At 50.1% G+C, this 13,159-nt stretch overlaps 1 protein-coding gene across 1 annotated transcript in view; it reads right to left on the minus strand.

Annotated features, from left to right (window-relative positions):
- The window catches only part of C4H6orf89 (chromosome 4 C6orf89 homolog), a 35,530-nt gene that overhangs the window by 19,519 nt on the left and 2,852 nt on the right, over window positions 1–13,159 (minus strand). The window contains exons 2-3 of the mRNA XM_032804912.2: window positions 10,587–10,794; window positions 2,692–2,857 (exon numbers count right to left, since the gene is read on the minus strand). Coding sequence (XP_032660803.1) covers window positions 2,692–2,857; window positions 10,587–10,794 — 374 coding nt within the window. The remainder of the gene's footprint in view (window positions 1–2,691; window positions 2,858–10,586; window positions 10,795–13,159) is intronic.

Genomic DNA, 13,159 nt, shown 5'->3' on the forward strand with positions numbered 1-13,159 from the left:
CCCAACCCTTTGTTGTGTCCAAGTGATTCAGGGACAACTTGAGGGCTCCTATGGGAAATGGAGAGGGTGGAACATATTCACTATTCTTTTCATTTTAGTATGTGATCAAAATGTGAAGCAGAAAATAAGCATCCAAAGAAAAAGTTCTTGCGGTGAGCTGGGCAGCTCAGGAGATCGCAAACGGGCAATGGAACCTTCTCCCTCAAGTTCGCTGGCTCAAATCCAGCCTGAGTTGTGACTGAAAGTTATTAACATCCCTGAGTGGGCTTCTTGTGGCAGAGACTAGCTTTGTATTCTGTGTTTGGACAGCACCTAGCACAACGGGGTCCTGGCCCATGACTCGGACTCCTGGGACAGCAGTAATACAAGAACAATCTGAAGGTTGTTAGAGGACTTGTGTGAAATGAGTTTGGCGAACTGGGTCTCAGGCCATTTCTCAGGAATCCACATCACAAACAACACCACTAGTGGGTCACTGACAGTGGATTATCCACTTGTCCCTAAAGCGGCTCCTTCCAGGACAGGTGTGTGGCAGGCAAGCAGGCTGCGTGAAGGAAGCTTGAGCTGACGCAGCCCAGGCTGCACCTGTTCTGTTGAGAAGGGTTCAGCTATCCACAGCTGTCAATCTGGCATCTAAATTCACACTGAAATGGGAATAAAAATATCAGAAGTATGCAGCTACTTTGATGTGGCGGGCAGGGGTGGGGGAAGGAACCTTATGAGAACCAGCTGGTCAGTCTGTCAAGCTATTTATATCCCGTCCATTACCATGTATCAGTTCCACATGCCCCTGGGAAAAGCACCTATCTATTTTGACTAGGTGCTTGTATGGCCCCCCTATTACCATAGTATGAGGGGCTCACAATCCTTATCATACATCCTCGCAACATGCCCAGGTGTCTGGAAGCCCCTTGCCTCTATACAGACACTGCCCGCAATAGTGCCAGTTAGGTTGGTGGGTTTTGCATCTAGAATAGCCTTAAAATCCATGCAAAGTTATGGTATTTAAATTTTTTTAACAATTTCTCCCAACTTCCCAGAGTCCCTGGCTTTCCCTATTCCCATAAGATGCCTTTCCATCTCATACCATTCACCCCAACATAAAAAGGCTGATCTGGCTCCCACTGAACTCAACAGGAAGATGCTCATTGACTTCAACAGAAGCTGAATTGGGACTTTGCCTCCTTCATAGATATTTCCCACAGTGTCAGGAAACCTCACTGTCCTTTCCCCGCTCAAGACAACTGCGTACATATAAACTGCAGCATTTGAAAGTGTTTAAAAAGTATTTTGGCATTTTATTAACTAGATCAAATTAAAAAAATTCAAAGCCTAGAACTATCTGCCATGTTTCTCTTTCCAGCAGAGAAGCTGAGACACATTTTACTGGCACGAAGGACATTTTTGCAAGTACATGTAGGGAGAGTTAGATAAGCAGGCTACCAATGCCAACGTGGAATCAGAGGCCTCTCCTTCACCTCTGTTTTTTTTGCCTATGAAATCCCAATTTGCAAGCTAGGAAATGAACAAAGGATACCATGACCCACCCACTTGGGATTCAATCAATAGCCCGTCTAGAGTTTATGTCAATGGAACAGAGAGAGATACTCAGCAAAAAGGCAGAATGGAGCTGGCATTTCAGAGGGTCCTTTTTAGCAGATGCAGGAAGTTCAAAGCCAGATAATGGAACTCTAACACAATGAATCGCTGACGCTAAATATAAACCTACTCAGGGCAGAACTTGAGCCTTTGTTTTACAATGGGCAGCAAGACAATCACTGTCGCGCCACCTTCTCAGTTAGAATAACTGAAAACTTTATTGCCATTACTGGGTCTGGAGGAGGGATTTATCAAAACTACCCCAGAACCCTACGTACTGCCCAACCACAGTCCTGCTGGGTTAGTGGAAATTGACTTAGAATGGAAATGAGAACTTAGCGCAAACTTTTCCGTTCCTATTATGTCTATCCAGGCATTTACACTGTGTTCATCACTGTGACACTGACAAACCTACTCAGAGATTCAATGCTCTAGCTATCCTATGCATGGAACTGCCACTGACTTCCCCAGGAGTTCTAGGTGTACAAAAGCTGCAGTTATTAATCCCAGAGTCTCCTCCCAACACACTAATGGGCAAAGCTTGCCTGTCCCTAAACCGATCAGACCTGCAGGCTGGCATTTCAAACCTCTATTCACAAACAACAGGGTCTTCGATTTACAAAACTACCTCCCACTTGCTTAACCGAGAATGAAGAGGCAGCATTTACTGGAAAATCCATCTATCACTGCAACATCTGAGTACCTTACTGAGCCACTTCAAGCAGGAACACTGTTTTTGTATGCTGGTAGAGGGAAAGTGAACTTCTACACCAAGACCTTTGGTACTAGAAGAAGAGAAGGATTTGATATAAAAAGTTAATACAGAAGATACACCCCAGCCCAAATCTACACACTGGAAACTGCTTGTGGGAATCTTATTCAGGCTAACTTCATGCTCTGGCTACTGATAAAACAGATTGCATGTAAATATGGTGCTAGAAACAAGACTGGTGCAATCACAGTAAAGTGTTATTAGTTTGGTGGAAAGTGAAACATTCAACAGTTGTGTGTAGTTACTATCCAACTCAGAGTCAACTGTCTTTCCGGCCTCACTACATCTGTTAAGCAACAGCAAAGAAATTATTTCCTTACTCTCCAGCATGTACTTCTTGGCAATAGGCAAAGATAGCAGCCGGATGTGACCAATGAGGAAGCCCCAGGCATGGGCCCTGGAGAGCGTGGTTTCAGGTGGCGAAGGGCTATACGGCTGCATCACGAAGTATACAGTTAGCAAGATTAAGCCCAGGGTAAGCAGGCCCTGTGAGAGAAAACAGGCAAGTGATTAATTACACTGAAAGAAGGAGACGTCTTCAGAATGGAAACTTTCTCCGTCCCGGTATGAAGAAGGGTTCTAGTGTCTGAGCTGCGTGTGTTTTAACTTCCACTGAGACACCTCGTTTAAACAGCAATGCTAGTCACATACAGATATAGACTTTTAATTCAGTTCCGTTCACTGGAGCTGTACAAGAATGAAGATAATTGGTATTTAAACAAACATTGGCAGACATGGGGGGTTGTTTTTAACACTTAAGTACTAACATTCTCCATCAGAAAAGCCAGGGATCTCCATGAACAGTTCTAGAATCCTAGTCTCTAAGCAGATATTTTGCAGTTCTACAGCATTTTTTATGCAAGGATTTCAAAGCACTTTTCAAGCATTAACCAAGCCTCAAAACACTCCGGTGAAGTTACTTCATTGGTACAATCAGCCAAAATAAGCCCCAAAGAAATCACAGTGAGTCGACAAAACTAGGAATACAAACCAGAAGACACCCCCGTCTCAATACGTAGCATTTGTGTATTCTTGGGAAAGACAAAACAGGACGACTTTTGATGACAAAAAATCTTTAGAGTCCGTTGTAGAAGAGGACAATAAAATTATATCCAGTAGTATTTTTAATGAGAAATTTCTCATCATTGTAGCAAACATCTGGCCACTGCCTACTGGAAATTGTCTCCTTACCCACCACCCTTTCCCCATAAATACCCTACTTTGAAACTATGTAGCACTTTCCCACCATTAAACCTCTTGAGGGGTGCATCTCCATTTTACAGAAGAGAAAATAGATGCGGACAGGTGCAAGGTCAATGGGGAGTCTGTGGCAGAGCCAGGAGTACAACACAGATCTCGAGTCCTTACCCTCAGCTTTAAACACAAGTCTCATCCTTCCTCTATATCGATCATGCTAGGAAAACACTGTTACTCACCTTTTTAACTGTTGTTCTTCGAGATGTGTTGCTCATATCCATTCCAGTAGGTGTACGCGCCGCGCGTGCACGTTCGTCAGAAGACTTTTACCCTACCAACTCCAGCGGGCAGGCAGGTCGCCCCCTAGAGTGGCGCTGCCATAGCGGGCAATATATACCACTGCCGCCCCGCCCGCTCCTCAGTTCCTTCTTGCCGGCTACTCCGACAGTGGGGAAGGAGGGCAGGTGTGGAATGGATATGAGCAACACATCTCGAAGAACAACAGGTTACAAAGGTGAGTAACCATGTTTTCTTCTTCGAGTGATTGCTCATATCCATTCCAGTAGGTGATCCCAAGCCTTACCTAGGCGGTGGGGTCGGAGTGAGAAGGTCGCAGTGTGTAACACGGCAAGCGGAAGGCTGCATCATCCCTGGACTGTTGAACCAGGCATAATGGGAAGCGAAGGTGTGCACGGAGGACCAGGTCGCTGCCTGCAGATTTCCTGGACGGGTACTCACGCAAGGAACGCCGTCGATGATGCTTGGCTCTAGTAGAGTGCGTGGTCACATTGCCCGACGGGAGACCGGCCAGGTCGTAACAGGCCCGTATGCAGGACGTCACCACGAGGAGATCCTCTGCGAGGAGACAGGCAACCCCTAACCCAGTCAGCTATGCCGACAAAAAGCTGGGGGATTGTGGAACGGCTTGGTCCGTTCTATATAAAAGGCGAGCGCCCTACGCACGTCTAAGGAGTGCAACTGCTGCTCCCGGCGAGACGAATGAGGTTTCGGGAAGAATACGGGTAGGAATATGTCCTGGTTGACATGAAAGGCCGAGACAACTTTGGGAGAAAGGCGGGGTGCGGCCTTAGCTGTACTTTGTCGCGATGGCACACACCGTTATATGGGGCTCTACCACAGAGGCGCGCAGCTCTGACACACGCCTAGGAGAAGTGATGGCCACCAGGAATGCCGTCTTCCAGGACAAGTAGAGGAGGACACGTAGCCAGCGGTTTCAAACTGGGGACATAAGACGGGACACACCAGTTCAGATCCAAGAGGGGGCTGGGCGGCAGACCTGGGGGTAGAGACGCTCCAGACCTTTAAGGATCTAGCCACCATGGGGTGTGAGAAGACAGAGCGGCCATCGCTCCCGGAGGGAAGGTGGAGAAAGCCACTAAGTGAACCCAGAGAGGGACACCGCCAGGCCTTGCTGCTTGAGCGACCAAAGTTAATCGAGAACGATTGGGATGGAACATCAGGTGGGTGGAAGCGCCTCTCCGCGCACCAGCACGTAAAGCGTTTCCATTTGGCTGTGGACGTCGTCCTCGTAGACGGCTTCCTACTTCCAGAAGCACCTGCCTCACTGTGAAGAGCAATGCAACTCGGACCTAGTCAGCCACGCAGGAGCCAGGCTGAGGAGTGCAGAGACGAAGGTCCGTGACGAAGCCGGCCGTGGTCCTGCGATTCAGGTCCAGGTGAAGAGGCAGGGGAACAGGGTCGACTACCGACAGTCAGCAGGCGCGAGAACCAATACTGCCGGGGCCACGCCGGAGCGATCATCAACGGCTCCCTGCGCACCTTCAGAAGGACCTTGTGATCAACGGAAACGGAGGGAACGCATAGAAGAGGTGCGTCGCCAGGAATCAGAAAGGCGTCTGCAACGAGCCCGTTCGCGACCTTGGAAAGAGAAGAACATCGGGCATTCTGTTCCTGCGGGATGCGAAGAGGGTCCATATGGATGCCCCACCTCCGAGAGCGCCAGGGCGACGTCCGGGCGAAGGGACCACTCGTGGGAGCAAAAGGACCGGCTAAGCCGATCCGCCAGCGTATTCTGAACCCCCGGGAGAAAGGAAGCAACTAGGTGAACAGAGTGGGCTATGCAAAAGTCCACAACATCATGGCCTCCTGACAAAGAAGAGGAGACCTCATACTGCCCTGCTTGTTTACATGCTATACCGTCGTGTGTTGTCGGTGAAAAGCGAAGCACAGCGACCTTGGATCTGCTGACGGAACGCTTGACAGCAAGGCGGACCGCCCTCATTCTCGCACGTTGATATGTAGGGCGAGTTCGGGAGGAGACAGCGGCCCTGGGTCCGCAGTGCACCTAGGTGAGCTCCCCATCCAAGTCCGAGGCGTCCGTTGTCAGGGACAGCGAGGGCTGGGGCAGATGGAACGGAAGCCCTGCACACACGACGGACCGATCCAGCCACCACTGGAGGAGTGGAGGACGTCCTGAGGAATCGTGACTACTGTATCTAACGGCGCTGGCCGGACGGAGCTGAGGGATAGCCAGGACTGGAGGCCGTGGCGAGCGCAGCATGCGCTGTGACGAATGTGCAGGCCGCCATGTGGCCAAGAGTGTCAGGCAAGTACGTATGGAGGTTAGAGTTGCTGCCTGCAGCCTGTGGATGATGGCTGTCAAAGCCTGGACCGCGACAAGGAAGAACGGCCTGGCCGTGTGAGTCTAGAACGGCTCCGATAACTCTATCCTCTGAGTAGGGGTTAGAGCGGACTTCTTGGCGTTGAGCATTAGGCCTAGGCTCGTGAAAGCAGTTGACCATGCGGCAACCGCCGATCGTCGCTAGAGCACTCGCTCTCTGATCCCCGGATAAGCCAGTCGTCGAGGTAGAACACAGCACGCGACTGCGACGAAGGAAGGCGACGACTACGGCCATGCATTTGGTAACACCTCGCGCCGAGAGCTAACGGGAGGACCTGATTGATAATTGTCGGCCGCCGACAATGAAGCGAAGGAACCTCGATGGGGCGGGAAGTCTGGCGGCCGAGTCTGCAGCGTCCAAAGCCGCCTGTAGGGAAGTGCACGCGACCTTTTCCCCTCGTCAAGGAGAGCGGCGAACTCCTGACGGGCGTCCTGCGGGAGCAGCTCCTTAAATTTATCAGCCACCACCAGGTGTTGTATGTGTAGCGGACTGAGCAGAGCTTGCTGGTTGGAGACGCGCAGCTGCAGGGCGCCTGCGGAATAGACCTTGCGGCCAAGCAGGTTCCATACGCCTCGCCTCCTTAGACTTGGGGGCTGGAGCTGTTGCCGTGGCGCTCCCTCTCATTCACAGATTGAACGACGAGGGAACACGGGGGCAGGTGGACATATAAGTAGCTATAGCACTTCGGAGGGACCATATATTTACGCTCAACACCCCGACAGCGGGGGGAACGGAAGCCGGTGACTGCCAAATAGTGGTGGCATTGGCTTGGATGGTACTTATGAAGGGCAGGGGCGACACGAGTGGGCGCAATCTGCCGAGAGGATGCTCACGACCAGGTCCTCGATCTCAGAGACCTCCTCAGCCTGGATGTTCATATTTTGCGCCACGCGCCTGAGGAGGTCCTGGTGCGCCCTGAGGTCCAGTGGGGGGGGACTGGTGGATGTCGTCCCCGCCACCGCCTCATCTGGGGAGGACGATGAGGGGAGACCTGGCAGGAGCGGGTCTGGTGGCGGCTCAGACTGGAGCACCGTGTCTGACTCTTGCGGGTGCTCAGGATCTGGAGGATGAAACGACTGCTCTTCTGTAGGGGATGGAGGAGGGCGTGAAGAAGTAGCCTCCGGAGCCCTGTGCTCAGAGACCGACGACCGCGGAGGAATTTGCTGGGGGCCCTGGGCTTGGTGATACGCCCAGGGGGTCCAGAAGCCCCACTGCTGAGGACCATGCTCCTGCTGAGTCTCGGAGAAGAGGGCAGCGGGTCTTTCAGCGTCTAAATACACACTGCCCGCCCGCGAAGAGACTGACCCCTGGCAAGAGGGCCACGGGGGAGCCGAACAGGAGTGGTACGGGTCCCGCACCCCAGGTGGCGAAGACCTCCTCGGTGCTGGAGATCGGTGCCGTGATCCATACCGGTGCCACGATCGAGACCAGGACCTGCCACCAGCGCGGTGCTGGGAGGTCGACCGGGATCTGGATCGCCGATGATGGGAACGACTCCTCGAGTCCCGGTGCCGGTAACGGTGGCTGGAGCCAGAACGGTGCCGGGAGTATCGAGACCTGCGCGAGGATGATCTGCGCCGCGAGTACGACCGGTACCGTCGTGGAGAGCGGTGTCGGGACTGCGAGCGGCGTCTCGAGCGAGATCTCCCTCGGGATCAAGATCAGTGCCGAGATTGTGACCAGTGCCGAGCCGGAGAGTCCGGGGATGGTACTTGCATCGGCGTGGGCTTGCCCTTAGACTGCAGAACCCGCACCGGCGGTGCTGGGGCAAGCACAGGCTCCGTTAGAGCGATGAGGTCCCTGGCCGAGGAGAAGGTCTCGGGCGTGGACGGGACCATCAGCTCAACCCTAGATCTTGGCGGGGAGCTGAGAGGGATTGGACTCGACGGATGTGCCGGGCCCAGAGTCGATGAAGTCCCTGGCATGGCCAACCCGGCCGGCGTCGGGTGCTCTTTTTGAGGCAGCTTAGCTGGGGTAGAGGAGGTAGACAGTCTCTTCCCCTGAACCGTGGCGTCTTCGCGGAGCCGGAGTGGTCCGGTGCCGGAGCGGCACTCGGTGCCGAGGACGAAGGATTAAGCGCCGCTTCCATCAGGAGCGTCTTGAGGCGCTGGTCTCGCTCCTTCTTGGTCCTCGGTCTGAAGGCCTTGCAAATGCAGCACTTCTCGGAGATACGCGATTCCCCCAGGCACTTCAAGTAGGCGTCGTGGGGATCGCTGGTGGGCATCAGCTTCTTACAGGCCAAGCACGGTTTGAACCCCAGCGAACCAGGCATGAGCCCGGCGCCGGGCGCGGGAGAGGGCTAGCTCCCTGAACCCGCTAACTATATACACTAGAACTATAAACTACAACTATACTAAACTAAGTGAACTATAATTAAAACTAGAACTAGAACTAGAAACAATGAACGAAGAGAAGCTAGAGACTTGGAGGACAGCTATGCCGCGCTCCACAGTTCCAACGACCGACACGGTGGTAAGAAGGAACAGAGGAGCGGGCGGGCCGGCAGGGGTATATATTACCCGCTATGGCGGCGCCACTCTAGGGGGCGACCTGCCGGCCCGCTGGAGTTGCTAGGGTAAAAGTCTTCCGACGAACGTGCACGCGTGGCGTGTACACCTACTGGAATGGATATGAGCAATCACTCGAAGAAGAAACTAAAGTTTCCACTAAAAGTGTTGATGTGATGAGTCTTCATTAGCACAGAAGCGGAGCCACATTCTTTAAGAGGGGGATGCCTAGACACTCATATTTTAACACACTGAGGGCAGTTCCAAAGCTCAGTCAACATATCTTCTTCAAGCAATCTGACAGGAGAATGGGTGCAGGGATATGAACGTGGCTAGTTATAGCAAAGTCTGAGAGTTTCCTCAAGAAAATCATAGAATCACGAAAATGTAGGGCTGGAAGAGACCTCACAAGGTCATCTAGTCCAGCCCCCTGCACTGAGGCAGGACCAAATAACCTCAAGCACTACGACACTTGTTCTTTAAAACCACCAAAGAAGAGGATTCCACAACCTCTCTTGGAAGCCTATTTTACTCTTGGGGGAATTCTGCATCACTGCACAATGCAGAATTTTGCAGGATTCCCTGTTTCCTGCGCAGAATTGGACCTGCACAACTGCTGGATTCTGCAGAGTCCAGCTCGCAGTAAGTGAAGCACCCAGCCTGGCTGAGCTGGTGGCTGCTTGCTCTGCTTAATCCTCATTCTCCCAGGCATGGGAGAGGGCCCAGAGGACCCAGCTCTGGCAAAGGGTGAGGAGGGGCTGGGCTGCACCACACCATGTCCCCTGGCAAGACAGTTAAGAAGTTGGGGGTAGTAAAGGCTCTGGGAGTACTGGTGCCCAGGCTCTAGGAGGAGGAGGGTGCTGGTGTCTGGGATCTGGGTGTGCCCACTGCTAGGCTCTGGGGAAAGGGGATGCTGGTCTCTGGGCTGAGGGGTGCCCTGTGGCTGGAATCTGTGGGGGAAGGGGGTGATAGTGTGAAGGCAGAGGGTGCCCCGCGGCTTGGCTCTTCAGGGAGGGGGTTGCTGGTGTCTGTGTGCCCCACACAGTCCTCTCCAGGCCCCCCCTCCCCCTCAACTGGAACTGGGTTGTTGTAAGGGTTTCTTTAACTCTCTACTCCTGGGGGAATCTTTCTTGCTGTTGTCTGTATCGTTGACAGGTATTTTGAAATAAATTACCAAAATAATTGAAACTGGAGTGATTATATTGTTTTAACAAATAAAACATTCAGAATTTTGCAGAATTTAATTAATTTTTTGGGGCAGAATTCCCCCAGGAGTACTATTTGTGCTTAACTATTCTTATGGTTAGCAAGTATTTCCTAATATCTAACCTAAATCTCCCTTTCATCCCTACTTATGAAGCCCATTACTCCTTGTCCTACCTTCTACAGATATGGAGAACAATGATCACTGTCCTCTTAATAACAGCCCTTAACATATTTGAGGACTGTTATCAGGTCCGCTCCTTCACTCTTCTTTTCTCAAGAGTGAACATGCCCAAGTGTTTTGGTTTTTTTTAACCCTTTCCTCATAAGTCAGATTTTCTAAACTTTTTAGCACATTGGTTGCTTTCCTGTAGACTCTCTCCAATTGCCAACATCTTTTTTAAAGTATGGAACCCAGAATTAGACAGGGTACTCCAGCTGAGGCCTCAACAGTGTCAAGTAGAACAGGACAACTACCTCCTTTCTTTCTCTCTCTCTCATTGGGATAGTTTGCCTTTATTATTTAATCATGGGGAAATACAAGTTCAGTTGTCATTATGCAGAGGAAGAACGTCAAACCCTCAAAAGGCATGTATGTATAAGTGTCAAGATCTCCCATCCCTGCAGGTCAGAAAGATGGCTTACCTTGTAGAGAGCCATCAAGAGAGGGTATCGGGGGGGTCCCCTTTGGGGCTCATTCTTTTCCAAGAGCTGCTTGACAAACTTCTCAATGGCTTTTTCTGACATTCCACACTGGTTTCCAGTCTGCCTCACCAGGTCAATGGTCTCCGACAGCTTGTCATAAATGCTGAGTTCGCTGGCAGAAAGCTCCATAGCCACCAGTGAAAAATCCCTGTGAGCGGATTGAACCCAGTCAAGCAACAAGAAACCTTCAGAAAATCTCCATCACCGCCCCCCCCCCCACACACACAGATCCCAAGGCCACCCTCCACAGAAAGGTGCACTTCCTCAAGGTTCAATGAGAAAGGAAGGCAGCACAGCTCCAAAGTTGGTTGTCGCAAAAGAAAGCAATAGTTAATTCAAACATCAAGGGAGTTCGTCTGAGAGCAGTTAGCTGCAGACTTAACCTCCTTTGTTGCATCTGCGCCTCCTAGGGTCATAAAAAAAAAGAAACTATAGCCTTATGGGTCATGGGATTTAATAAGGATAGTAGGCAGACAATGGAGATAAAAGGCCAGATCCTCAGATGGTGTAAACAGGTGTAGCTTCACTGAAATCCATAGAGCTACATCCATTTACCCAAATTAAAGATCTGGCTCATAAAGTGTACTGCTCATTGAAGGTCACTGTCAACACTACGGAAGACAATAAGCATGCGCATTGGCCAAGCTTTCTTCTGTTATAGCTTTAGTGAGTCACTTATTTTAACCAGGCACATCTTTTGTTCATTAACTCCCTTGTCCCTCTGTCCTCTTCCTTGTTAAAAATAAGTTGTATGGGTGAGTGGAGGGTCACGACTTTATTATTCAAATTCTTACAATTTAATTCCAAGACCAGCTCATTGTTGGGTATTGGCAATATGACATTTGCTAGCTGCAAGCAAGAAGAGTTCCCAGTAGTAAGCTCTTCCTTTACGTTTCCTTGAAACTTATTCACGTATAGCATCTCTATACAACCAAGTACTGCAGTGAGAGACTCATCACCAATACAAGAAAGAGACAAGGGCAAAAACAAAGAGGAGTCTGGTGGCATCTTAAAGATGAACAGATGTATTTGGACATGAGCTTTCATGGGTAAAAAACCCACTTCATCGGATGCATGGATCAGGACTCTACTGTACTGGGCACTGTACAATGGGGATGGGCTGTAGAAAGACATAAGGAAATAAGCCTTTTCGGGTTGTTCCATCACTAGAGAGTCATAAAAACTTGTGAATATCCTGCACTGGAGGGGAGGGGACTGGAAATAGGGCCTTCCCCTAGCTCTTAATTCTGAGCTTGGAAAATTCTATTATCCACTAGACTAGGGCAACAAAAAATCTATGTGGAGAGCGGAAGTTTAATCGCATACAGCCCAGAACGGAGGGTGCTTTCCTGCATGTGAAAATCCTAGGTGTACGGACTGTTGCAGGCTCACCCCAGGCTGAGAACAGGCTGCCTCACTTTTGTTCTCAACACCACCCAACAGCAGGAGCGGATAGCTTGTCCACGATGTCATGAAATTCCTCCTCTGGCTCCGCTCAGTCTGATACACCCCCTACAGCATTATTATGAGACCAGTGGACATGGCTAATTACACATGTATTTGCTGACCAATTGCTCAACTCATTCAATATTTTAAAAACCACAGATCAGTTCGGCAGCCTGTCCTTGAGAGCGCAAAGGGCAGTACAACACACAGTGAAGCAAATATTTTAAACAACAACTCATTTTTGCTAATCCTCCCCTCACAAGAAAAAAAGATTCAAGAAATCACGTTTCCTTGTTAGGCAACCAAATCTGAAATCTGGTTGTACTTTAAGTAGACATCTGAAAATGTTTCCTAGCCTGCCAGGTTTAGCAATTAACTAGAACCAAGTGATGACATTTCTAGCCTCCATTCCTGCACTATCAGAAACACTAACAAGCAATCTGAAAAAAGAATGGAATGGGATAAATGCTACACCACACTGCCAGTTTGCTCTGCTTCTTGTCACACACCATTCTCCATTCCTCATGCTTATTTATGACCTGCTGCCCTCCCAAATCCTGGTGCCCTAGGCGACCGCGTAGGTCGCCTAAATGGAAGCACCGGACCTGGATCAGGTAAATTTTTACTACAAGATGTAATTAGTTCTTACTTTTATGAGTAGCACCATTGAGTAGTAAACATTCTGTGTGGGATTCCCATAGATATTTAGGTGCCTAACTCTCACTGATTTCATGGGAGTTAGGAACCTAAGCACCTTTGTGAATCCCACCGTATATCCAAGAGCTAGCATGGGGAAAATTGGATTGTAGAGTGCAAGCTCTCCAGGAAAGATACCTTTTCTACTTGTGTGCTAGCTGCTTTACGAACAGCTGGCTCCATAAAAATATTATTATTTTACTGACTCTTTCATTTATATAATACTCTGATTCACGAACTAAGCAAGAGCCAAATCATCTGCAGAAAATTAAACTGTCTTTGCTCAACTTTTATGATTTTTCTAGTTGCCTTGGCACTGGAACCGCAAGTGATGTACTAAATAGATTGAAAGGTCATTGGGCCTCGCTGTA

This window comes from Chelonoidis abingdonii, chromosome 4 (genome assembly GCF_003597395.2).
Source record: "Chelonoidis abingdonii isolate Lonesome George chromosome 4, CheloAbing_2.0, whole genome shotgun sequence".
Classification (NCBI taxonomy): domain Eukaryota; kingdom Metazoa; phylum Chordata; order Testudines; family Testudinidae; genus Chelonoidis; species Chelonoidis abingdonii.